The following is a 12,352-nucleotide window of genomic DNA, read 5'->3' on the forward strand; positions in this document are numbered from 1 at the left end:
CGATTAATTTCAAGATATCACCGTTACAGATATTCCTAAGTCTGCGATCCCACGAAGTAAAATTTATATAAAGTCTGTAGTTTTAGAACACTACTGGTGTGCCGCACGCACAAGGAATTTACGAGATTTTCAATTTCTAAGAAAGTGTTTTCAATCTGTCGCGGTCCACCCCAAAACGAAACTCATGGCGTTTTTCATTTTAATTTTAGTATTTTAAAATGCCAGTTTTACAATAAAATTTTTTTAGGTACGGATTCACTTCTTTATTCTATCTTTAGCATCTCGTCGCTGATTATTATAATAAAAACTAACTCGTTTTCCTCAGAGGTGTCATGGTTCCATTCGAGAACAAAAAAAGTAATTATAATCGTCTTCGCGGCACAAGAATATGTCGAGGGAAATTTCGGATTTAGGAAGAATAAACACCGAAATCAAGATTTTTAGGGCTTGAATAACACGCGACGCTGACGTAAACAATGGAGATTTAAACAAAATGCAATCGCAAACGCCTTAGGGACAACAGTTGATTGAAATTTTACGTGTCTTATGTAAACGTTTAAGCAGAAAATACATTAAAGCATAGGTTTATTGCTTGTTTAGTTTTACTTAATAATTAGTTTGACTTTGCCAAGTATTGCAAACTGGGCGGAAAAACGGGAATGTATGATGACCAACCACTATTTGGCTTTATACATACGACAGTGAATGGCGAAGTTGTACTCCGAAGCGTTTTATGCCTAAACAATCTGAGCAATGACGCTATGAGACCAACACTCAGTTATAGCGCCATCTTAATATATAACAACTTGTCCATCACAAAAGCATTTTTTCAGAGCAAAAAGAGGGGGGGGGGCGCGAAGTTTGTAAAATTTTTCAAAGGGGGGCGCGGCTTAAACAGTTTAACCCGTTTGATACGGGACAGTGCGTATTGGAAAATCTTGATTCGATTCGTAGGCTTAGTTAAAAAAACGTAAGTGGTTGAGAGCCGGTAGTCAACCAAGTACACCATGCAAGGTCGAAATAGTGATTTGTTTCAGTGAATTATGCATTTACAAAAAAGACGAGCACGGTGAAGAACTAGAGATATACATCTCTCATTGATACAATATGAGCCACCGGCTTTAATATTCACTCGAAGTCAAATCTCAAAAATATTAGGCCGTGAGACGAGGCCCTGAAAAATGGTTTAGTGAGTTTCGTAGCGCACATCTGGGGACTATATAACTTCTTTAGTTTTGAATGAAAATGAACATACTGAACGCATTACAGCTCGATTCTACTAACGAAAGCTGCACATTTTCTGTAAAACATGTTTAAAAAGTCCTGATGCAAAAATTGGATATTCGGAGATTCCACGAAAATCAATATTAGTAGGTGTACAACGACACAGCATGAAAAGTTGCTTCCATTTTATAGAAGCCATCAAACGCATCAATTTTATCACAAGTCACAAATTAACACCGTGAGCACAAAAACACAAGTAAATCGGTTAAAATCCCTATTTAAAATTGGGGACTCTCTGAAAATCAATAACCATAAGTTTACAACGAAACAGCATAAAAACTATGCAATTCAAGAACCCTGCTGCAAGCAGTTTACAACAATAAACAGCATCACAGGAAAAAGCATTTATTCTATAGAAGCTATCTAACGCATTTATATTTAGACAATAAAGTCACAAATTAACATAGTGAGCACAAAAACACAAATTAATCGGTTATTTCTCAGTGGGAAATTTAACGAAAACGCCAAGAAAATTAAATGAATACAGTATGTTCATAACAAAGTGAACAGAAATATTACAATTAGTCCTTTTTCAGTTTATGTAGTCGTGTATTTGAAACAAAGGCAATGTTATTTATAAAAACAGGACTTTCGACACTAACAGATGTCTGACAAAAAACTAATAATTAATATTTATTGAATTCAACTTCATTATCTAATTCCTTTTCCTATGAATTACTTCCGAAAGCCTCATTCGACTTTTTCTCTATAAGTGTACTGTGGTTTTTGTAGTCGACACAAAAACAAAATTCTATGCAATCTAGGTTGTTTTTGGCACACATGCATAAATTATTTTGAGACCTATTATTCTTACTCTTGCAGTTTGACAACTCAGGAACTGGTTTGGGGGCTGGAAGTGAATCCATCAATCTAACCCGCAGAACACCATCATCAAAAACCCATCCATGGCCAATAAGTGGGGGAAATAATTGGCTTTGGTTCTAGGCAACAGTGATGAATTCCTGCCTGGGAAATTGCCCTCAGAACATGTTTTTTTAGTGAATTATTGTTGAGTAGAAGAGGATAACATGAAAGAGTCATGTTTGCCAGTTTTGAAAAAACGTGCCCTGGTATCATTTACATTCTCCATATTCTCTCCATACAGCGATAAAACAAATTCCTCAGCTTTATTTATTAATGCCTCGTTAACCTCAAAAAATCTTCATAGTTGAGAAAAAGACTCAATGAATTTCAAGTCCCTCAACATCAGTTTGATGGGCAGTTTCAAGTGCAAAAGAATGCCCAAGTATTTCAATATGAATATCCCATCTGAGCTGTTTACAAATGTTATGATTCTCATATACATTTACACTTTCCTTCAAGACTTCTTCGATTCATTTTATTCTTAGGTATAGGGCTGATAGAAGCAGCGACGATAGCCTGCGTTGGCTTGGATTGGAGATCATTGGCATTTTCTTTTGTAGTTCGGTCCATTGGCCAATGAACAAGGTATTACTAAATTTCTAAGGAACATTTTAAAATTATATTCAGGTAATTTCTATTTGTGCGCTACGAAACTGAAAGATAAACGGCCTCGTCTCGCGGCCTAGATATTTAGTAAGAAGCTGTAACGAGTTAATGTAACAATTGGTGGAAGAGACTGTTTTTTTTTTCTAGTTTTTTGGCCTCTTGTGGATTACAGTTTACTTCGCGATTACGTTTAGGTATCTAGGACGGATAGTTAATTTTTTAACCATACCTTGCATAATGGAAACAGGATACATGATTGTGGTTTTCCAATGTACGTCATCGACTTTCTGTATCATATGGAAGTCCACCAATCCTGTTGCTTATCGAGTGTCAAAAGCATAAATGAATATGCACAGAACATGATCAAGGTCATTCTTCAAACCAGCGTTTCGCAAGGGGAATTTTGTTGTTTTGGGGGAGAAAATGGAGACATGATATTTTCTATTTGATGTATTTTTACTAATAACTGATTGAAATTCCTATCCTATCTTAGTATTGTTCAGGTATTTTGTAATTCATATCTATGCACACATTATCGAGTATTCAAATCGTGCAAAAGCCAGGCAGGGAGTTGTTCGTAGTACTAGCTCATGATCCTTGAGAAATGCGAACAAATCCCGAAATATGTAAAGTCCGAGACAGGGAAAGATAGTAAAATGATCCAACATAGGCAAAAGGAGGAACGTATCGAAAAAAGTTGGAATCCGTGTATGACATACTGGTCATCAGGATATCAAAATTTCTGCAATTGTTTATATTTCCAGGCCGACAGAATGTTTGTAGGTCAACAAAATAACAATATGCTCCGCACAGAAATAAGAAACTCAATATTGTATATCTATTTCCTATGATTGTTCTGATGCGCAATTCACAAAACGGAAACACCAATTTTATACGTTCAAAACACCAGCCAAGATACGAACAAAATTAATAATAGTTTTGGTAAAAATCGATGTTTTGTCTTGATTGAGGATGTAATATATAATAAATACATTATTTGAAAATTTTGTTACATTGAGAAATTTATCACAATTAATTTTTTGATATGCAAATTGAATGTTTCGTTTGCTTTATCCTCAATAGAAGCTTTTGATAATTATTGCAGTTTTCCAAGAGAGTCTCCATTCGCACCCGCTTTCTTGCAAATAAATAAATATAAGTCATATTCGCTGCAGGATACACAACGAACTACTGCTAAGGGCAAATAAATTTTTCACATCAACCGGACTGAGAACTGGTAGAGAAAGACATTGTGTTGCCTCGACTATTGATTTTTCGACACATCGGTTTTATTGCTCTTATCCATTCATCTCTTTCGTCGTCCGAAGAAGCCATGATGATATATAGTATTCCAACTGCTATCTTCACACAAAAAAGATGAATCGGGTGAACACGGATTAAACATAATTCAATATATAAAGGTAACTTTTTAATTAATTCAACATTTTGTTAAGGGTAAGATTTGCACATAAACCGAAATAATATGAGAACACTGTTAATATGAGAACCTGCTCGAGCCGCCATTTTTCCTACTGTAAAAACCGAAGCACCACGAAGTGATAGACTATTCAATACTTTGGGATTCTTCTTAGATGGATCGAAGTATGATAATGTTGCAGGAGACCTCTGCAGAACGAAACATCGTGTTTTCCAATTTGGAACAACGTGTCCCTGTTATGAAACATGTAAAGAATACTATTACAAATGAGTGATGCAATCAAACTGATATTACCGTCAATCTAAACGTCCAACAGGATTTTTCTTTGCTACACTGGTGGTTTTTCTACAGCATCTCATAAGCTTGAATCACACCGCGTTACTTACGGTTCTGGGTTCGACTAAGGAACGCGTTATTTGGTTTCATGATTTGTCATAGAAATATATCCTAGCTTTGCTTCTTACGTAATTAATGGTTCGAAACGCATTACCAAATCTAAGTTATATTATATTTTCGCCATGAACGCAAGAACGTTAGCGTGAAAAACAAAAATAATTCTCTATGTTAATGTTAATTTTATGATATCGACGTAATGAAAAAATTCATTGCACGTACATATTAAATTGTTTACACTTTGAAAGGTAAATAAAATGAAAACAAATATGAAATCGATAGCATATTATGAATTTAAGTTAGATACACAGACATAAATAAATGCGATTGACTCAATAATAAATTGTCACATGGGAAATTCCGTGCCAATAGACAAACGTAACTGGCAATGAATATATCCATTTGTATTACATGCTCCTTATTCGGTCATCGATACCAGAATACGACTCTTGCATAATCCAAAAGACGGAAAACAGTACCGTATGGTAATACTACCACTTTCTTGATATTTGATTAAAATGTGGAAGGCGCAAAAATTGGGCAATATTATGAATTAATAACATACATACGGCTATAGATATTTTTGGACACGTTTAGTGGACATAACGATCGTTTTGTGGTTCTGTTGTTCTTTGACACGTTTTGAAGAAATCGCTTTTCTCTTTGATTACTGGACCGAAAAATTTTCTTCAGAAGGCTATTACTTTTTTTTGTTGCTATGACGTCATCAAAAGTATTGCCATTAGGTGGCGCTACGTGTCCATATATTTGAGCATAGATCTCTTGTTATTTATCATATCGTGCGTCTCGTAGATACATACCACCACCATTTGTCCCAATTTTTTCAGAAATGAAACTCCAGCAAGTATTTCCTTTTATGGAAGCGTGTGAAAATTTGCAATATTTTGTGTTAAAAAATTTTAAGTAACGGAATATTATAGATTATTATCATATGTTTTTTTCATATGTGTATATATATATATTCATATTCTATAGAACCGTCTCACGGAATTTTATGAAATCAGCGAACCGGTTAGCATTACTGCTTCTTACTAAAAATCTAGGCAGCGAGACGAGGCCGTTTATCTTCCAGTTTCGTAGCGCACAAAAGGGACTCGCTGAAAATAATTTTAAAATGTTTCTTAGAAATTTAGTAACAAATAATACCTTGTTTCCATTTCCAAAAGTTGTACGTTTTGCGAAAAAGACGCTTTTACTACAAGAAATATGTGCTACCATGTGTCCTATATTCTCTGCGTTTCCGACAACATTGGCCAATGAACGAAACTGCAAAAGAAAATGATCTCCAATCCAAGCCAACGCAGGCTATCGTCGCTGCTTTTATCAGCCCTATACCTAAGAATAAAATGAATCGAAGAAGTCTTGAAGAAAAATGTAAATTCATATTGAAATACTTGGGCATTCTCCTGCACTTGAAACTGCACATCAAACTGATGTTGGGGAACTTGAAATTCATTGAGTTTTTTTCTCAACTATGAAGACCTTGTGAGGTTAACGAGGCATTAATAAATAAAGCTGAGGAATTTGTTCTATCGCTGTATGAAGAGGATATGGAGAATGTAAATGATACCAGGGCACGTTTTTTCAAAACTGGCAAACATGACTCTTTCATGTTATCCTCTTCCACCCAACAATGATTCACTAAAAAACGTGTTCTGAGGGCAATTTCCCAGGCAGGAATTCATCACTGTTGCCTAGAACCAAAGCCAATTATTCCCCACTTATTGGCCATGGATGGGTTTTTGATGATGGTGTTCTGCGGGTAAAATTGATGGATTCACTTCCAGCCCCCAAATCAGTTCTTGAGTTGTCAAACTGCAAGAGTAAGAAAATAGGTCTCAAAATAATTTATGCATATGTGCCAAAAACAACCTAAATTGCATAGAATTTTGTTTTTGTGTCGACTACAAAAACCACAGTACACTTATAGAGGAAAAGTTGAATGAGGCTTTCGGAAGTAATTCATAGGAAAGGGAATTAGATATTGAAGTTGAATTTTTTTGTCAGACATCTGTTAGTGTCGAAAGTCCTGTTTTTATAAATAACATTGCCTTTGTTTCAAATACACGACTACATAAACTGAAAAAAGACTAATTGTAATATTTCTGTTCACTATGTTATGAACATACTGTATTCATTTAATTTTCTTGGCGTTTTCGTTAAATTTCTTACTGAGAAATTACCGATTAATTTATGCCTTTGTGTTGACTATGTTAATTTATGACCTCATTGTCTAAATATAAATGCGTTAGATAGCTTCTATAGAATAAATGCTTTTTCCTATGATGCTGTTTATTGTTGTAAACTGCTTGCAACAGGGTTCTTGAATTGCATAGTTTTTATGCTGTTTCGTTGTAAACTTATGGTTATTGATTTTCGGAGAATTCCCAATTTTGAATAGGGATTTTAACCGATTTACTTGTGCTCTTGTGCTCACGGTGTTAATTTGTGACTTGTGATAAAATTGATGCGTTTGATGGCTTCTATAAAATGAAAGCAACTTTTTATGCTGTGTCGTTGTACACCTACGATTATTGATTTTCGTGGAATCCAATTTTTGCATCAGGGTTTTTTGAGCATGTTTTACAGAAAATGTGCAACTTTCGTTAGTGGAATCAAGCTGTAATGCGTTCAGTATATTCATTTTCATTTGAAACTAAAGAAGTTATATAGTCCCCAGATGTGCGCTACGAAACTCACTAAACCATTTTTCAGGGCCTCGTCTCACGGCCTAATATTTTTGAGATTTGACTTCGAGTGAATATTAAAGCCGGTGGCTAATATTGTATCAATGAGATTTGTATATCTCTAGTTCTTCACCGTGCTCGTCTTTTTTGTGAATGCATAATTCACTGGAACAAATCACTATTTCGACCTTGCATGGTGTACTTGGTTGACTACCGGCTCTCAACCACTTACTACCCTTGTTTTTTACCTAGAAAGAATTTTTCAATCCTTCAAAAATGGCTCGGCGGTTGGCACATTGTTTTAAGTGGCAAGAATACGCGTGGTATCGCATCTATCACCCCTCTTGAGTTCGCAGGTTGGAATCCCTTGGGGATAATTATGAGCAAGCGAATGGATGTTTTTCCGACCTTTTGTATTTTACGCAAACTATTCTATTGTAGCTCGTTCGAGACTAATTTTTGATTATTGCAACTAAACTAAGGCTCACAAAGGCATAATGACCATTAAATAATTTACGACTAAATTCAGGAAACACAACTGAAAACTGAAAACTTGCTTGTCGTTCATGGCATCTGAACCGATACCTAACTAACTGATCCTATACCGGACACTTAACTTCCGAGAGCCATGGAAAGCTATATGATAGGTAATCCCATCCCCTTTCCTCCCACATGAAAATCCTATCATAAAGTTTTTTTGAAAAAAAAACTGGTTGCCTGGCGTATCTGGCAACACTCTTTAACACGTGTCTTTGCGCCTTGATTATACCACTTGCGGCGCCCTTTCACTGCTGCAAAATGCGTTTCCTCACGGCGGCAAGGGTATAAATCGCCGTATATATTTCAGCGTTTGCCACTTGCTTCCAGTACGGTTACCTGTGGTTTGTTTTTGTCGAGTCGGTTTTAAAAATTCCTCTGTAGGCTTACCCCGGTCTAGATTCACTAATACTTTCAGGAGTGATATTGACAGTTTAGGTTATAGAAAAAATCAAAGTAAAGTGAAGAGCAAAATATCAAAATAATATGCTAACAGAATATTACATAAAAACTGAATGACATATTGCCAAAACTGCAAAATGTATGACTTAGATGCCAATAGTGTCAAAATGTTTAAAAGCGTGCACATAAAAACTATATTCATAATGCAGTTTAACTATCCGAGTGAATAAGTGGAATAGTCCATCTTCTAAAATTGTTTTGAATGAAATCCCATTATAGGCGCGGCGGTGTGGCTCAACGGGCTAAGCGTTAGGAATACGCTCGCCACCGCACCTCTAATTACTCTGCGTGGGTTCGCAGGTTCGAATCCCATGCAGGGATGGTTATGTGCGAGAGGATTGCTGGACTCCTCGCCGTCGCTGGGTGGTTCACGTAACCGCTGGTCGGTTACGGCTTCCTCCACCACCAAGTCCATGCTTCCGCAAACAAACAATATAACTAATCCCATACCCGACTTGGAATGGTAACCGGACGAGAGGCCGTGGTTCGCCATATGGATAAGCCGTCTTATCGGCTTTCCTCTCCCCTGGGATAAATATGTAAATCCTATCCTAGTATGGCACAGTTCTGCGATTCCAAAAATAAACCCCACATTAAAAGACGTCAATTATGATACTGGTATATAACAGTGAATGTCCCCATTTTATGAGACAGTCTGGGCCTCCCTAATGGCAAACCGGCACTGCTCTAAAAAGGAGCGTAATAAAAAATTTCACCAGTGGATTCCTTGAAAAAAAATAATTATATTTACCTAAAGAAAAATTTTTGTAGCAAAAAAACACAATTTTGGTCATGTGACGACCACTGCACGTCACAATTAATTTAGATTATTATTGAGACAAGCGCGGTGCTGTCGTGCCATATGCCCCTCGTTTGTGAGACCAAATGATGGGCATGTTGGAATTGGAGAACTGTGCCCTATTGCATTCCTCTATTGCCCGTATCTCTAACGGTTTTGTATCATGTGGATTCTTCGTTACGTTATAATTCCTGTTTTTAAGATTATTAAAGCGTATATCAATAAAGAAAATGCTTGAAAGTTTGAAACATTTTGGATTGCTGGATTGGCACCTCTATAAATAAAGCATTTAAGCTATTTTTAACTAGTTTCAAATCTGTAGCCTTCATGTTGACTTAATTATATTAGGGTAATTTAAAGAATTTTCTGGCTATAAATCCTGAAATGAACCTGTTTATTTATATAACAGTAATTACACAATCTATCTGCTCTATTTTCATAGTAAATTATCAACATTTAGGGGATAAAATCATGGATGTATTAGATTCAGAACTTGACTCGTTTGTGCACAGATATTTGATCCAACGTAATTTGGTAAAGCTTGCAAAGCAGTTCGGTGATGAATCAAAATCTAAGCCTGCTGATGTCAAAAAAGCAACTGTTACAGATTTTTATCAAACATGGATTGATAAAAGACGGGGCGTTGTGTCTGAATCTAAATTGTCACCGGCTCCAAAGCAAACTAAGACAAAGATTAAAAAGTCTAATGCAGTACCAGCTAATAAGAGTAGTGACTCAACATCAAAATCTAATAATTCTGCTGCTAAACAAAATGTCAATGGAAATAAATCTTCATCAAGCTCTGAAGAATCCTCATCAGATGATGAAGAAGAAGAAAAAGTTGATGTAATAAAAGACAAAACTGTATCTAACGGCAAAGCTTCTAATGCTAAAGATTCTTCGAGTTCTGAAGAATCCAGCTCCGGCGATTCTTCATCTGATGAAGAAGAGGATGCAAAGGAAGCTGTTGCGAAAGAATCTGTTGCACAATTGAAAAATAATGTAGATTTAAAGGCTAATAAATCAACTGCGAAACAAAATCACGATAATGGAAAATCTTCATCCAGCTCTGAAGAATCTTCATCAGAGGAAGAAGAAGAAAAAGTTGATACCAAAGATTCAAAAGCTGTATTAACTACCAAAGCTGATGATTCATCTTCAAGCTCGGAGGAATCTAGTTCTGAAGATGAAGAAGACAGTGCTCCTCCGAAGAAGATAGCTAAGATAGATGCAGATATTGTAACGAAATTGAATAGCTCTGCATCAAAAAAGAAAATGGCAAAACAGGAATCCTCCTCATCAAGCTCAGAAGAATCTTCTGAGGAAGAGGACGATTCATCAAAAAAAGTCACAAAAAAGGATGTCAATAATAATAATAAAACTGCTGAATTGAAACAGATTATGCCTGCGGACTCTTATTTTAACGGGACCCCAAAAACCCCACTCCAAAACAATATAAATACTTCGAAGTCGAGCGGTAAAAAATCTAATAAATCGACTCCTAACACACCATTTAGGAGAGTTAAGGATGAAGATTTTGAAATTGATCATAAATTTTCAGATAATTCATTTGGCTCTAAAAGAGATTCATGGGGTGAGGCAGCTCATAATATTCTTAAACATACAAAGGGTAAAAGCTTTCGACGAGAGAAAACTAAAATGAAACGTGGACATTATAGAGGAGGTTCGATCAACATGGAAGTTTGTTCGATACAATTTGACAGCGATTGATGTATTCGTTTCCAGAAGAATTGCTTTGCCTTTGAATAATAATTGTGGTGATTCTAAAGATTGGATATACACATATCGATTTGTGTGGTGCTCTTGGATTTCGAACAGACCTATGTGTCTATTATCACATTTCAGTCTCAGTTTTATTTTTAAATTTCCCAAATCAGGCTCTAACCAAACTCTGCCGAGATGTCATAAAACTAATAAGAATTAGGTATGGATTTTTGTTGGAAGTATTCAAAAAGGAGAAAACTTGTTTATTGTATAGATAAGCAATGATTTTTTTCTGGTCGAATATATTGCATTTTTATTCAAATGCCACTTTTTTTATTATGGATACGAGCCTTTGCTTTCTATGGTGCACTTGTATCTTTGCAATCTTTATTTGGTGGAAATTTACTGCAGACACTGTTATGTATTCTGTAAGGCTATCAACTTGAATTGTAATTATTATTTGTTAGAATTCCGGTCATAAAATATGATGGTTGCCAATTGCCATGCATTCATAAATATTCTGGTTCTTATAGGAAAGCATTTATAAACTATTGATAGACAGTTTACAGGCATTGAAGTAAATTGTGAATGGTTTGTTAATGTTTTATTATGAGTACCAATTTTATTTGGTGATCTGTGTTATTTATGGTTGTGCAGCTTCTCGTTGGTAAAATCCAGGGCTGAGGAGTTGCTTTCAAATTACAATGGCGCCAGCTCAGAAGTCACAGCATATACAAACCGAGGCCTCAGCCCTGAACCAGTGCTTAATTATTTTGCTCCTGGCTTCATGGCCATAACGAAAGAAACACTAGCCCAAATGCAGTTTTGGATTAGTGGAACTAAAAGAATCTTGAAAAATGCTGTCTGCCATTTTTATGTCATCTTGTCTAGTTGTCATATTCGTCAGTATCCTGAAAATGCTAACAAATTAAAATGTGTTTTTATTTCGAGATTTGAAAAAATTCATCTGTTTTCTAGAATAAAAATGATGTAACAAATCTTGATTGAATTTGGTTTTAGTTGAAGTAATTTTCACATACAGGATATTCATAAAGTTCTAAAATTGCGAATGGAATTTATTGATTTCATTTTCATGTATAGTTTATTGGTCTCTATAGGTTTATCCAATGGATAAAAAAAACTTTAATAATCACTGATTAAAATAAAACAAATCTGGTTAAAAATTGAAATACATCAGATTCAGAACTTACCGTATCTCGATAAAAAAAATTAAAATTGTAACAGGACTTCATGAACACCCTGTATATTCTGATTAGTGAATTGTTTTGTGGTTATGGGTTTAAATATTTCTGATATGAATTATGTAGGTATGAGGAAATGTAATCATTCTGATTTGGACATTATTGATTCAGCTAGATAGCTTGAACTTTTTTTTTGACATTTTTTTCATTCTTTCCCATGGTGAATCTTGATTTACTTACACTATGCCTGCAAGTTCGTGAGGAAAAACTTTTTTGAACTGTATAGATGAGTTCGATAATGCCCATTCATAAATTCTGCCATTTTTCATTTAGT

The 12,352-nt window shown here is 35.4% G+C and overlaps 1 protein-coding gene across 1 annotated transcript; it reads left to right on the forward strand.

The window, feature by feature from the left end:
• The first annotated feature begins 9,483 nt into the window (after window positions 1-9,483).
• Window positions 9,484-12,351, forward strand: LOC120335485 (uncharacterized). The gene has a single exon (XM_039402993.2). The coding sequence runs from the start codon at window positions 9,563-9,565 to the stop codon at window positions 10,820-10,822; it is 1,260 nt and encodes a 419-aa protein (XP_039258927.2). The 5' UTR covers window positions 9,484-9,562; the 3' UTR covers window positions 10,823-12,351.
• Window position 12,352: the final 1 nt, after the last annotated feature.

This window comes from Styela clava, chromosome 2 (genome assembly GCF_964204865.1).
Source record: "Styela clava chromosome 2, kaStyClav1.hap1.2, whole genome shotgun sequence".
NCBI classification, from domain to species: domain Eukaryota; kingdom Metazoa; phylum Chordata; class Ascidiacea; order Stolidobranchia; family Styelidae; genus Styela; species Styela clava.